Below are 16,299 nucleotides of genomic sequence, written 5' to 3'. Positions count from 1 at the left end.
ATGCATGTATATATTTAAGAAGAATATGTTATGTTTATATATTAAATATATTTATATATAATATAAAATATAAGAATATAAATATATAAATGTATATACATGTAAATATTTTCTAAATATATAATTTATGTGTGTGTATTTATATATACATAATAAATATACACAGTATATTATGTAAACAAAACTTTTATTTTGGATGTGATTAATCGTGATTAATCATTTGACAGCCCTAATTACAATACAACTTTTTTGAGACAGGAAATGCAAAATAATTTGTTGTTTTAAATATAAAAATTACATTTACAGCAATGGAACAATCTGTAATCTTCCAATTATAATAGTTTATTGTTCATAAGTTTTTAAAAGAAGTCTCTTATGCTCACCAAGGCTGCATTTATTTGATCAAAAATACAGCAAAAAATAGTGAAATACAATGTGATACATATAAATATATATATATACATATCTTCTTTAAAGAATTCTCAAAATGTAATTAATTCCTATATGATGGCAAAGCTGAATTTTCAGCAGCCATTGTTCTAGTCTTTAGTGTCACATGATACTTCAGATATTATTTTAATATGCTTATTTGGTGCTCACAAAACATTTATTATTCTTATTTATCAATGCTGAAAACAGTGCTGCCTTTTCTTTTTTTTTTCATAATTCTGCGATGAAGAGAAAGTTCACAAGAACAGTGATTATTTGAAATAGATTTTTTCCCCTTTGTAGCATGTCTTTACCATTACTTTTGATCAACATTATGCATCCTTCTTGCTAAATGAAAGTATTAATTTCTTAAAACAAAAAGTTGTTGACCTCAAATGGTAGTGTACATGACAATGAAATAATACCAATATCAGTCTTTTGCATTGAATATTAACTAATTATTCTATATTTTTTCTTCATAAACCAGGCCTTTATCTGTTGTCTTTCTGTATATCATCATGATAAACCCATCATCTGGACCAGGAGGTGAGCAGGATGTTTAAGGGTCATGAATGCAGTTTGGTGCTTGTGTATACTTTGGCTGCAGGCTTGAGTCTGTGGGATGTGGTTACCATACGGCATTATTTCAGAGGTTTTATGAAAGATTTGTGGTGTCAGGTTGTATGTAAAAAGCAGTTATATCTGGATCTGCATTTAAGCATTTAGTTTCACTATAGAGGTTGAGAGTTGCAAACCTTAATTTATTGCCAGTAGAGGGCAATATGTGAATGAGACAAATCATTAATGTCCTATATTTACATGTCACTTAAATGAAAGAAAATGTACAGTATAAGAATAGAAATGAATAATTCAGGGAATATTAGAGACTATTAGACTGTTTATCATATTCCTCTCATCTTTAGGTGTGTGTAGGTTGCTGGCCTCTTTGCTTTATGGGCTGAAGTCTCATTTGGACACCTCAGAGGACAGCACTTTTCTTCAGGACATGCTCAGGGGCAATACTCTGCATCTGCTTATTAAGGTCAGACTTTTTATTTTAGCAGCATCCAGTATATGAGTGTTGTTAGCCCACTTTAGTGACTGCTGTTTGAAATTATTTAGATCAAGTTGCTGGCTTGACCATAAGAAGGTGCACCTGCACATTTACACATTCATTCACTCACTCATTCACTCAATCATTCATTCATTAATTGACTCATTCATTCATTTATTCAGTGACTCACTGACTCATTCATTCATTCAGTGACTCATTCAGTGACTTATTTATTCATGCATTCCTTCATTCATTGACTCACTGACTTATTCATACACTCACTGTCTTGATCAGTCACTCACTCACCCATACAGTCATTCTTTTATTCAACTAATCACTAATTTTTGCATTCACTGACTTAATGCTGGAATACATGATTTTGAACATATTTTTGCCCTGGTTTGCACCTTGGATGAGTCAAAGCTAGTTGCAGAAAGTCAAAGTCATTCTTCAGATTATGAGCAGTTAGAGTTGACAGATTTCATGGAAAACTCGGTAGTGCATGATGGACACAAAATCTTGATTGTTTAGCTTCAGACTGGAGTTCCATCGAGTCATCACTCTTACAAGTAAATTGGTTCTAAATGGTACTAGATTAAGGTTCTTTGGCTTGTAACAATAGTAGAACCCTTTTTGGTGTTAAACAGAACCCTTTTTATAAGGTTTGATAAAGAATCATGCTTTGAAGGTGCTATATAGGAATTAAAAGTGTCATAAATACGTATTTTACTTTATCATAAATAAATTATAATTTAATAATATTTTTTAACCCTATATCTAGTCTTATAATAAATCGTAGCATCAAATAGGGTTTTGCTAAAGAAAAAAAAAGGCAAAATAGATGCAATGAAAATGATGCAATCAAATTCCAGTAATATCCAGTCAAGTTCCATTCAAAATGCCTTTAAGTCCATCATGTGTTTATTTTGAGTGTCAGTTTCTTCTGCAGATGATGAGGTTGTGGGATGTGACAGCATCTAGGTCAAAATGCACAAATAGTTTAGAGATACAAAGTGTCTTCCAGTAGTTTAAAAATATTTACTTTATGTTTATGAAGCCCCAAAGCAGAGTGAGCCCTTCACAATGTTAAATGGAAAAAGTGACAAAGCCATGGGGATAGCTTTAATGTTTTGTTGTTCTTCTTGTTGGTTTGTTTGTTTGTTTGTTGGTGACTGGGAAACTATTTCAAATTTCAGTTCCTTCCTTCATTGAGTGAATTACTCACTTCAGTCACTCGTTTCAATCACACATTTGTTCAGTCACTTCCTAACCCTCTGGTATTGCTCACTTACATGGGATTGTGTATTCCCTAGTTGAAGTATACTCGCAATTGGTAAACATTATATATATAATGTTTTTTTTTTTTTGTTCGTTTTTTTTCAAGTGTGACAATTTTTTTAAAGACCATTTAATCATGTCCACTTTTTTTTTTTCATAGATGCCACAAAAGTCACCAAGTTTCATACCATTCTGAGGGTACATCCAGTTTTTCTGTCTGAAATGACCAGAGACCACCAGAGGGTTAATCATTCACTCATTGACTCACTCTGCTTTAGTTATGGGCATCAGGCACACTTTAGAATTAAATATTTTGAAAGCTGAGTTCTCCAAACACTGCAGCAAGTGCACACCCAGCATCATCATTTGCTGGCAGACAGGTCTAATGAATCCAGCACATGCTGTCTGTGACACGGAGAGAGGGGGAGGCGAGGAGAAAGGGAGGAGAGGTTGAAGGGGAAGGGGAGACTGTGATAAAAACCCAAATACAGCTCAGCTGGACTGTTGGGTGCTCTGTTCCATTAGTCACATGGATCTGTGAGATGTTCAGTGCTCCTGCTGGATGTTTCTCTTTGAATGCTAACAAAGGATCATATTTTCCAATCATTCTGACTTTTCACTTTCCTTAGAAACAACATAACTGCTCAAAAAAATTTTGAAAACTATTTCTATAACTGGTACAAAAATACTTCAAATGCATGCCAGGAACATTATTATATGACATAATAATTAATACCTACAGTACATTAAATACCAGTAGCATTTATGGCTTTTACTTCAAAATATATTGTAAAACACAACGCACATGCAAACACATGTGCCGATAAAATAAAACACATGCATGAAGTTCATGAAGACAAAACAACCATGAAGATTTTTTAAATTAATACTTCAATATTTTTATTTAGTAAGCATTAATGTGACAAATAGTACAGCGGGGGAATTGTGGCTCTGTCTTTAAATAATTTCAATTAAAATTAGATAATGTTGTTAACTAATGATGTAAACTATAAAGGAAGCCCTACTCTCAAATAAAAATGTACGCAAAATGTAGTTTTTAAATGACCTTGTAAATCTAATTATAAATTTGTTATGTTTCTACTCTGATTCGTTGTTGATTTAAAGGCTAGGACTATTCATTTACACAGTTGCTGTTATAACTTTTCATGACAGATTTATTTAAAGAAATGTTAAATATTTAAGACATCAGTAACAGGTAGGGCTGTGAATCTTTGGGTAAACAGCGAATCGATTCGATTCATGATTCATTCAAGAACAATTAGATTCAAGAATTTTTACAAATTGAGAATGATTTGATTTGAGAAAATTCACAGTTAAATTCGATGTGATTTGATTAACGGTTCAATCCTGCATTCTTTAAGTGCAATCACAGGATTATTAAAATGCTTCCTCTAAATGCTTGTGTACAATGCACATTTCTTAATATTAAGCTTAAAATTTGTTTTAATGTCACTATTGATGAGGATTGTATGATCTTTAAATGCAAAATATTGTTATAATGTACCTGAAGTATACTTGCAATAGTTCCACTTTTAGCACAATCAAATGTACTTCATTATTCATCTTTAGTTGTACTTCAGCACTACTTCCTCACAATTAAAGTGCATTAAGGACAAAATTATTTGTTCCAATTTAGCAGACTTTAAGTTTACCAATTTTGTATACCAATTGCAGATGTGCTAAAACCATACTTTTGAATACTTGTGTATGTAAGTATATAAAGGAAAGTGTGTTTCATGTACTGTAATGTAATTTATCTTTTTTGCCTTCATTATAGTTCATTTTATGAAAAAAATACAAATATTTCATGTAGTTTTAAAATAAAATGAGGTAATAGAAACCTACATGCAATAATTATAAAATAATTCTGAAATAGTTTTAGATGAATTATAGCATGTGAAACGGCTGCTTGAAACTTCCCTCACACACACTTGTTGAGGGGCCATTAAAAAGAAAAGTGTTTGTTACATCGACAAGCATATTTCCAGAGACAAGCTTTAAATTTACTTTATGTGAAAGAAATTTCAGCATGAGTCCGAAATGTCTTAAACTGATATACCAATTCTCACCACACAACAACTAATGTCAGAGTCCATCTCAGCAGCAAACACAAACATGAAACTAAAGGATTATACTAAGTAAGCACAAAGAGAAAGTTTTTGCTTTTTTGCCATATGACTGTAAAGGAAATCAAAGCTCTTACTTGTGTTGGAAAATAAGCAATTATACTTCCAATTTTTTAAACAAGAAGAAACTTTACAAGAAATGTACGATAAGAATTTGAAATAAATATGCAGTCTAAGTCAGAATATACATCATCATAAAATTGTGTTTACAAAATGGCAATTCCCTTATTGTGGAAATAAATATTTAATAGATTTATTTAAACATATGTATTTAGATTATTTGTTGGCTTCCTATATGTAAGGTGTGATATTTGACACATTGATTTGAATTAAGAAACAGCTAGAAACATTGATAGCAAGTGTGTTAAAATGCTTTACATGCAGTTTTGTGTTAACAGAGACTGTGGCCCCAAACCTACAAGCCAAAATGTATCTGGTTAGCTTGTGACACCATCTTTTAAAAAATTTAAATTGTTTTACCTAATACATCTGTTATGAAACATGTTCGTCTTTATGAGCTCTGTTAGCTGTGTGAGGCCCATAAATATGATTACATCTTTCTTGGCTGATATTCTAATAGCTTTAGCATTGCCTGCACCATACAGTTCAGCCAATGAATGAAGAGATAGATAAATGATAAACACAAAATAAAAAAAATAAAAAAATGTTACTATAGATTTGACTGATATATTACACTTTGGTTACTTCTGCTTATCAGACTGAGTGATATATCACTCACATAATACAGAGAATTTAATACAGAGAACATTTTGCTACTATAGATGCATTTCAGGGGTGAGGGTCAACAGGGTGAACAGTAACCCTCTGGGCATTGGACGGCAGTCTAATGCCACTTCTCTTCTCTTCACAGGTCTATGACAGACTGCAGAAGTACAAAGCCCAGCGTCCTGCTCCACTGTTGGAAAACACACAGGGCCTGGCTCAGGACGTAAGTTCTCCTCTGGGGCATCTAGTGGTTTTTGTCTCCAGACCAGAGTGATCAGACAATCCAGCAGAGCTGGGACGGGATTCAGTTGCAGGACCTTTAGTCTGTTCAGTGTTGTCGGTTTGAAGTGTACTGGAAGGGATTACTTGTGAACACCCCAGTGTCACATAAATACATGTGCAGCTTCACAGACACTCATTTATTTATTGCTTTTTATTTTTATTATTATTTTTTTTTTAATCTGGCAATACCTATTTATATTCAAGGCCAAAATGACATTTTTGTGTGTCAATGCCCAGCATGACCCAATTTTCCCTAAGCTCTTTAAAACTGCAGTGTATAATTTCTGCACCACCAGCATGACAAACTGGAAATTAATTATTGTAATAATTATTGTTTCAAACAAGCTTCCCGAAAAACCCTGTCATCTGCATTGGTCAAAGAAATAAATAGTCCTGTTCTAAATTCACACCACTGGTTGAGCCAATATTGGTACATCAGACTGGTCAGTGTTTTGTTTCAGGAAGTAAGGATATATTTGATAAAAAGCTCAGGTTTTAATACAGATTATTTGTAATATATAATTTATATTATTATATGTCATTATACACTCACTGGCCACTTTATTGGATACACCTTGCTAGTACCAGGTTGGACCCCCTTTTGGCTTCAGAACTGCCTCAATTCTTTGTGGCATAGATTCAACAAGGTGTTGGAAACATTCCTCAGAGATTTTGGTCCATATTGACATGATAGCATCACGCAGTTGCTGCAGATTTGTCAGCTGCACATCCATAATGCGAATCTCCCATTCCACCACATCCCAAAGCTGCTCTTTTGGATTGAGATCTGGTGACTGTGGAGGCCATTCGAGTAAAGTGAACTCATTGTCATGTTCAAGAAATCAGTCTGAGATGATTTGAGCTTAGTGACATGGTGCATTATCCTGCTGGAAGTAGCTATCAGAAGTTGGGTACACTGTAGTCATAAAGGGATGGACATGGTCAGCAACAATACTCACGTAGGCAGCGGCGTTTAAACGATGCTCAATTGGTACTAAGGGGCCCAAAGTGTGCCTAGAAAATATCCCCCCTACCATTACACCACCAGCCTGAACCGTTGAGACAAGCACGATGGATCCATGCTTTCATGTTCTTTACCTCAAATTCTGACCCTTCCATCTGAATGTCGCAGCAGAAATCAAGACTCATCAGACCAGGCAACGTTTTTCCAGTCTTCTATTGTCCAATTTTGGTGAGCCTGTGTGAATTGTAGTCTCCGTTTCCTGTTCTTAGCTGACAGGAGTGGAACCCGGTGTGGTCTTCTGCTGCTGTAGCCCATCTGCTTCGGGGTTCAACGTGTTGTGCATTCAGAGATGGTATTCTGCATACCTTGGTTGTAACAAATGGTTATTTGAGTTACTGTTGCCTTTCTATCATCTCTAACCAGTCTGCCCATTCTCCTCTGACCTCTGACATCAACAAGGCATTTTCATCCACACAACTGCCGCATACTGGATATTTTCTTTTTCGGATCATTCTCTGTAAACCCTAGAAATGGTTGTACGTGAAAATCCCAGTAGATCAGCAGTTTTTGAAATACTCAGACCAGCCTGTCTGGCACCAACAACCATTTCACGTTCAAAAATCCCATTTCTTCCCCATTCTGATGCTCGGTTTGAACTTCAGCAAGTCGTCTTCAACACATCTAAATGCCTAAATGCATTGAGCTGCTGTCATTTGATTGGCTGATTAGCAGTTTGTGTTACCAAGCAATTGAATAGGTATACCTAATAAAGTGGTGAGTGTATGTGTACTATTGTGAATGTGAACAATAATAATTTCTGTTTACTTTGCTAAAATGTTGAGTTTGGAAAGCTACAGAGAGAAATATTAGCCAGACAACAATATCTCCTGTGTTGTCTCCAGTGGTTTTCAATGTTAACTCCAGCAATCTCCAGCATTATCTCCAGCAATCTCCTACATCTCCTCCTTAAGTAATCCCCTGTGTATGTATTTGTATCTTCTGCTCCCCTCTGTAGTGTGCTGCTCTGATATCCTACGAAAGACATCAGTATTAGTATTGCTTTTCTATCTCTGCAATATCTGTATCTCTGCTCATTTACTTAGCTGTCATTATTCTTCAACTGTGCGATAAATATCTACGATTGGCTTCCTAACATTTTGTCTACCATGTTTGGTGTTCTATGATAGAAGGCCAGACCACAACCCACCATGAACCCTGCAGGCACTGCATCCTCGATCCTTTTTAATGAAGAGCTTTCCAATGGGCAGAAATGATATGGAATCAAGCTGGTCCTGCCACTCAGTCACTTCAGAAATTCATATCCCATTACTGTGAGGTTTTTGGAGATCCTGTCGGTGATACTTAAGTCAGTGAACAACTCTATCAGTTACGTCAAGGAAAACCTCAATTATAGATTATGCTTTAAAGTTCTAGACCCCCACAGCTGCCAGTGACTGGAATGAGCCAACATTCCTATCTTTCAGTCCCAGCCAGCTTCACTTGACTCTCCAGAAGCAGGCCACAAACCGATGCAGATCGACACTTGCCCTTTCTCTTCGGCAGAGGGTCAATGCTGGCGTACCCTTTATCTCTGTCTATATTACAGAGTAGGTAGACATGTGGAATCTACATGTCCCATCAAGCTCCCACAAGCTTTAGTGAGTTTCATCACATCATAATCTCCATGCCAAACCATTAGCCCCTGCTTACTGTCTCCAATACCTATCTGTGTCTGCTCTTATAGATTCAGCGTCAGCCTTAATCTCTGTCGCTTCCCCCCACCTCCAAAATAATACCTGTGAATCTTCATACAAGATCTTCTCAATAATAGGAAAACCTCTGGGTCATGGCACTATCTGTCTGGGTCCAATAAGGCTATAGGTGGGCTGCTTGCAAGTGGAAGACATCACTCTCCTGGTTCTGGAAAAGACAACAGCGGTCATTATCTTGGAGTGCCCATGGCTCGTTAAGCATTCACCCATAGTATCTTGTTCTACTGTACATGTCCTGAAGTGGGGTCCTCAGTGATCTGCATCGATCACCAGTCTCTTAACAAGCCTACTGTGAAATACATGTACCCTCTTCCCCTCATCCTGGCTGTTTTGGAATTGTTGTGTGAAGCTATCATCTTCATGAAGCTTGACCTTTGCAGCACATACAACCTCATTCTGATAATAAATTTGAATGGAAAACAGCTTTTGTGGCCCCTACACTACTGCGTCATCCCATATGGCCCGGTCAGTGCCAGCAGTAAACTACTGGTTCAATCCTTCAACCTAGACTTATACAATTTATACCATTGATTCATTAAAAACTACAGTAACCTGTCGGTGACGATAGCCTTGTGGGTAGTGCGCCAACATCCAATGCTATGCACTATGGGCATCCAGAGTTTGAATCCCGACTCGAGGACCTTTCTTGATAACGCACCCCCTCTCTCTCCCACATCACTTCCTGTCAACTCTGATATGTCCTATCATAATAAAGTGAAAAATGCCAAAGTAAAAAACCTACACAGTATCCTTACTGTTCCACTTACCTTCTTCCTTGGATCCAATTTGAAGTCTCTGTCCTGGACCCCAGAGCTTGACCAACCTCTTTCAGCTTTCAGAAAACAGTTTTCAACATTGCTAATATTAATGCTTATAAATGTTTCTTCAGTACCAGATAGATATATTAGAATGATTTCTGGAGGATCATGTGACACTGAAGACTGATGAAGATGACACAAGAATAAATGACATTTTAAAATGTATTTAATAATAATTTCGGTAAGCAGAACTACTGACTAAAAAGTTGTTAATTGATGTTTGTTGCCTATGTGAAGCATTTTTATCACAAAAACAGTTGGATTACACTTCAACCTCTATTTTTCCTCATTACAGTTATCTCCCTTCAACAGTATTCACATTTCTATTATAAAACTAAAGTTTTTCCTCTTCCTTACACACCTTGCAAAAACAATCAGATCTATCTTTATCAACTCAATTCTGCAGAGACTCTTAAAAGAAAGATTATCTCCAGCTTTTGACTGTGCATGCTGTATTTCATTAAGGCAAAGTGTAGTTTTAAAGTGATATCACTTTCCATCTTCTCTCTGACTGAAAATGAGGAGGACATTTTGGAGCATTAAGCCGTTAAAAGCATTTTCCTTATGTCGCAGCTCAGTGTAAGATTTCAGTTTTGGAGATTTAATGTATGTTTAATGTCAGGTCCGGTGTCACTCAGAACCACATTCAGTCAAGTTGGTTGTTGCTTGGCTGAACCACAACAGAAACAGCTATTACTCCAGGGCTCCTGGTACTGTGGCTTTTTGACCTGCTATGCAAACATTCGCATAATATTGTCAAGTGGGTTGGAATAGACTGCACCAGACCCCAAGCATTGCCAAAGCACACTGGCACCAGATCAGTTCATGATACCTGGAGCATAAACTAAGCCAAATGGGCTGGTCAGAGACTTTTGCCTGTTATACCATATCGTATAGACATTATTAAATGTTTAATGCGTCTTATTTTTCATTCCAGTTGGCAGATGAGCTGCGCTGTGTAGTCGCCAGCCCAGAGACAACAGAGTTGTTGTACTTGCTCTCTAAACCTCATGTACAGGTGAGAAGAGAATGTACATTTAGGTCAAGATTCCGTGACAATTAAAAAAAAGGCAGAGGCTTGACTGACATAAAGGCTTGACTGAAAACAGAAGCAAATAAAAGAATCCCTGCTTTTATGGTGGGCTGGTGTCAAAGTACATAAATAGTATTTGGTGAAAATTTTGTGATAGACAATATATGGTTGATAAAAAAATGGATGAACTGGATATGGAAAAAATAAAAAAAAATAATAATAATCTTTAGGTCTGTAAAAGTCCAGACCCACACATTAAGTTTATAGAGTTCAGGAGTTTCACTCATGAGAGCTTTGACAGATTTATTTGTGATTGGTCTAATGATATGTTGCTTCTTGGATCGTTTGTTTGGCTCTCACATTTTATACAGCAACACTGGGTTGCCTCAGTAAGGTAATATTCAATGTGGAAAGATTCTTTATCAAGCCAAGTGTAAAGACCAGTCAGCAGTGTTGATTGTTGATTTACCTTTTGATTTTCTGAAAATATTTTTAGTTTTATATATATATATGCTACTGTTCAAAAAATAGTGTTCTGCAAAAGTTACTAAAGATATGAAAGTCACTTATAAAGGCTGCATTTATTTTAATATAAGGCCGCATGGACAATCCTGCCCTACATTTGTTTCTCATTCAAAAAGATGCTTCACTCGGATATACATATTCATTATACATATTATTGTTAAAAAACAAAACAGTGATTTGTAACATTGCGTCACACATTATCCCTTACAAATGCAACTAAATGAGTTCCTAATTCCTCTATGTTTTCATTATCCTCTTCAGGCTCTTCTCTCAGTGCATGACATGGTATCTCAGAAAGAGTTTGACCCTCGGTTGCCTCCTCTGCCCCCACTGCCTGATTACATTGAGAAAGAGGAAGATTCAATCAAGATTGTTTGCTTGGTTAAAAACCAGGAGCCACTGGTGAGTCCCTCTGAATAAAATGAGTAAAAACATAGGAAAATAGTCCATGTTGGTTAAAACAGGTTTGTAGCAGTAGGAACTCAGCAGTTAAGTCATTATGGACCATCATCATATCTACAGTCCATTAGAGATATCTGCTTCAGCTTTAAATGTAAAGTGCATTGGTCTGCCTTACAACATCAAACTGTCAGATACATTTACAAACTCATTTCTGAAGACTATTGCTTGGAAAGATCATTCATAGATTAACTTTTTCCATCAATTAAACTGTGAGTTAAACTTCATGTTTATATTAAAGTCAGGTCACTGAAATTGATTAGGAATCAATTGAAATCAACCGAATCATCTGAAATTGATTACTTCACTGAATTGTTTTTGATTATAATCAGCATAACAGTAATAAGGCATGCATATTTAGGGGTAAGATTTGGATTATAATACTAAAGAATATCAAAGTGCAACCTGGATCAGTTTTGCCTTCAACTTTACCTCCAGAATCATATTTTCCATCTCTGAGCAAAACCATCTGCACTTACATTTGTGTTACTTAGATGGGATGCTTTGAATACAAATAGGAAACACTGTACAGCCCTCTGCAAATAAAATGTGTGACTTCAGATCGAACCCTCTCAAACAAGAGCTATCTTTTTAATGTGGTTTATCCTTCTCGTTCTGACGCACAATGTGGCTGTCTTCCCATTTATAATGCATAACTTGTAAAATGCAGATTTTCTCTATTATGAGTCTTTTTATCTATAACACCTGGTGAATAATGTTGAAGAATGCAGTCATTTGAATGGAGCTTTATGAATTCCAGAAAATGAATGGAAAGAGCATCATAATTTTTTGACATCACTGTGATGAAGAGTCCCTCCATGCCAACCCCTTGCTAAACTGATTATTTTTTGTATTTTTTTTCCATTGTTGTATATCGTGATTGTGATTAGAATGGAATACTCTATGATGAATCAGAGGACAGTCAAATACACAAAATTTTCAAGCAGTCTGGTGAGAACACGAAGATGCATATACTATACTATACTGTTTTATTTTAGTTTTGTTATCTTTTTTTTAAGTTAGCAAGGACACATACAGTTGATTAAAAGTGTCAGTAAAACTTTTACATTGCTACAAAAAAGGAAATGATAAAAAAAATTGTAAATAAATGCTGTTCTTTTGAACTTTACATTTATCAAAGAATCCTGAAAACAAAAATGTATCATGGTTTGCACAAAAATATTAAGCAGTACAGCTGTTTTCAACATAAAAAATAATAAGAAATGTTTTTCAATCACTAAATCAGCATTTTTGATAAATATCTGGATCATGTGACACTAAATACTGTAGTAATGACTGCCAAAATTTCAGCTTTGCATCACAGCAATAAATTAAAGCTGCATGCAGTGTTGAAAGGGCCCTCGCACCCGGGCTCACCACCACCCGGTGGCTTTAGAAAAACGTTAAATGGTGAGCAATATGAATTTAAAGTTGTAAATATAGGAGGAATTTGTCAGTCATTTATATGTGCCAAACTTCCTGCTGCCAGCTGGTGATGCTATGACTATTGTAACTGAATATTGGCATGTAGATATCTTCAAGCCAGGACTTTGATCACACATATGAAATTTGGTGCAGATTAGACATTGCATGTTTAAGTTAGTATAAAACAAGTTGTTTCCTGTTGCCAGCAGATGACGCTATGATTATAACAGAATATTGGCCTTTACATGTGTTCAGGACAAAACACTTAACGAAAATTTTAAGTCAGATAGCACATCTTACATCTTATTTACAACAAACAACAACTCCATGACAAAACAAAACAAAGAATTTTGTCAGGCCACCACGGACAAGCCCTTTAACAAAAACTCTAGATCTTCACAATTTAACATTGCAAAGGCCTTTAGAGTAGACTGACCAAATATAATGTTGATGTCATTAAATCTCTAGGAGGAGTTTGTTAGAATGTAAAACATGCCACTTCCTGTTGCCAGCATGTGCGCTATGAATATAACCCAAAATTACAACAGCCACCACAGGACTCTTATCAAACTTGTTAAATTTGGGGCAGATCGGACATTGTTTGCCTAAGTTACAGCAACTTCCTGTTTCATGGCGAAACATCAAAGTTTGTCAAGCCGCCACAGACATGCACTTCAATGAAAACTCAAGATCTTCGCAATTTAATGTCACAAAGGGCTTTAGATTACACTGACCAAATCTGGTGTTGATCTGTTTAAATCACTAGGAGGAATACCTGAAAATGGCAAAAACGGCACAAAACTTGCAGAGAAAATTCAAATTAATAGACTGCAGGTTGGGTTTCGGACTTCGTACCAGGATACTTTTTTATAGGTATTGGTTACATGTGTCTACCAAATTTTGTATATGTACCTGAAACATAGCTTGAGGGGTACTTCATTGAAATTTTATAGGTGGCGCTATTGAGGCATTTTGCCACACCCACTTCTGAAACCTATGTTAGATGTTAATTTTCGCAACTTCTGTTATTTAATGAGTTTGAGCATGTTTAGACCCTCAAAAATGCATTTTATTTTGGAGAAGAAGAAGAAACTGAGCAATTCCAAGAGGGTCCTTGCACCATGGTGCTCAGGCCCTAATTACATATAAATATATTAAAATAGAAATTTTAATTTTATTGTAGTTAATAATATGACTATTTTTAATGTATTATTACTATATTTGCTGTCTTTTGGATTGTTTCAGTGGTTTGGTATAGAATACATTCAGTTTCTTTTTTCTCAGTTTCGCTGCATCGTGACGGTCTACCTGACATCTGAAACCAGTGCTCTGCCATCATCCCAGTAGCATGCTCTGATACTGTACAAACAAAAGTGCCTGCATTTCCTGTCATCAGACTTGGTCTGTGCTCAATGTTCCAGCAAAAATATTTGTGGTTTACAGGGACTTGTGTAGTGGAAGTCAGACCTGACAGATGGGGGTTACCTTACAAATGATGATCAGTGATGTTGCCATGGGGCTACATTAACCTTAAATCTGACTGTTCTCTCTTTGAGCAGGCTATTTTAAAGAGGCACAAACCAGAGCCCATTTGTTTTTTCCCTACACCATGAGTAGAGAGTTATAAACATTGGGTCATGGCTTTTCCCATTTCTATTTAAGAAGCATGAGAAGGAACTAAAAAGTTCTCCACAATCTGAAGAGATCTTTTTGTCTTACTTATAGGGGGCCTTAGCCCTGCGATTAAGGACTACAGGCCATTTTGACTTCGCCTGTGGTCGAGGAACTATGCAGGGCCCCCTAACTCCTATATCATTGTCCCTTGTAGCATCATTTACCTCATTGTCTGCTTCTGCACAGGCTTGTTAAAGCTTGGCCTCCTGAAAACCGTTATCTAAGAGGCCTTTTAAGGACTAAAATATCACCATAGTTTGGACTAGAGTTTATTTTAGGACTTCTGCAAGTTGTTAATATGTTTTGGAGGGTAAAACCTAAACAATATTATTGTAGCTGTGGTATTGTGGCCACGGTCATTGTACTGATTGTCTTGGGAGATGATGTGTATGAAATGAAAATTTTGGTACATGATTAAAACAGAAATGATTTTTCTATTCAAGTGATGTGAGATGGTGCTAATGAGTATGGAATTGTAGCAAAACCCAGACATGTGTCTAATTCATCAAGGTCAAATGTGATGTGTGTTTAGAGCCAATGAACCTGGAAGATTAATTTCACTGGCTGCTGAATTTTCCTTCACACACTAAAAGAAAACGGATCAAATGTTTGACATATACTGTCAACAAACTGTGTGATTTAAAACAAAAGCTTTTTTGTCCTAATTTGAGCTTTCATGAAGGGTTTCCCTCATTAATTTTGACTTGTTCACCATGGTTTTAAGCAACATTTAATGCTCAGTTCTCACTGCATAACATGCTTAAGATTCCTGTTGTGATATTAATACCTGTATCACCCTTTCTAAAGATATCTCTGTACCGATTTCTCTAGGACTTAACCTGACACTCACATATTGATTTACAAGGCAAAATGGGAATGTTTGCTTGTACTTGGTCCCTCCAGATATATGAACTTCAGCTTTACAGTCAATTTACTTTTTGGAACTTTAATATTCAAATTTCTGAATGATAGCCTGCAGAACCTCAGTGGACATTTCTATGTTCCAGGGAGCCACCATAAAGAGAGATGAGTCCACTGGAGCTATAGTGGTGGCTCGGGTCATGAGAGGAGGAGCTGCTGATCGAAGTGGTGAGAAGCATTTTTAATGTATTAATATTAAAACCTAATTAGAACCAGAATCAGTATATAGACATAGGAGAACACTTAAAGTTAACACGAAATGGAAATTCACCATCTTATTGATCTTATTGTGAATGATTCATCCATACTGTACATATGTTTAATTTTTACTCATAGCTCATCATTTTTAATCAAAATGTCATAACTGTCATGACTTTCCAGTCATTTAGTCCACTTAGCTTACATTCAGATCTGCAGCCATCTGATATTTTTTCCCCTTTTCTTTTTTCTTGGATGTACATCACAATATGAAACAAAAGATCTGTCGCTACTCAAAAGTCTTGCTTTAAATATGCATGGCACAGTGCTATGCTTATAGTTCCCAGTTAAGCTCTTGGTTAAATTCATTCCACAATGTTTAACATAATTCATTCTGCTCAAACTTTCTTCTCATTGGTTCATTGGTTAATACTACAGGTCTAATTCATGTAGGTGACAAGCTCCAGGAAGTCAATGCTGTTCCAATGGAGAACAAGAACCCAGAGGAGATCATTCCCATACTAGTATGCATCACAGATTACCAGCATGTGTTGCATTTTGGAAGCTGGTTCCCAGCATAGGATGATATTGTGT

The 16,299-nt window shown here is 36.0% G+C and overlaps 1 protein-coding gene across 1 annotated transcript in view; it reads left to right on the top strand.

The window, feature by feature from the left end:
• LOC109092036 (MAGUK p55 subfamily member 7) overlaps positions 1-16,299 on the top strand; it is a 53,059-nt gene that overhangs the window by 641 nt on the left and 36,119 nt on the right. The window contains 7 exon segments of the mRNA XM_042719335.1: positions 917-975; positions 1,353-1,471; positions 5,780-5,857; positions 10,408-10,488; positions 11,290-11,430; positions 15,594-15,675; positions 16,144-16,229. Of these exon segments, the coding sequence (XP_042575269.1) occupies positions 948-975; positions 1,353-1,471; positions 5,780-5,857; positions 10,408-10,488; positions 11,290-11,430; positions 15,594-15,675; positions 16,144-16,229 (615 nt within the window). The 5' untranslated portion in view covers positions 917-947.

Source organism: Cyprinus carpio, chromosome B2, assembly GCF_018340385.1.
Source record: "Cyprinus carpio isolate SPL01 chromosome B2, ASM1834038v1, whole genome shotgun sequence".
NCBI classification, from domain to species: Eukaryota; Metazoa; Chordata; class Actinopteri; order Cypriniformes; family Cyprinidae; genus Cyprinus; species Cyprinus carpio.
This window is presented reverse-complemented; position numbering and strand designations above follow the sequence as displayed.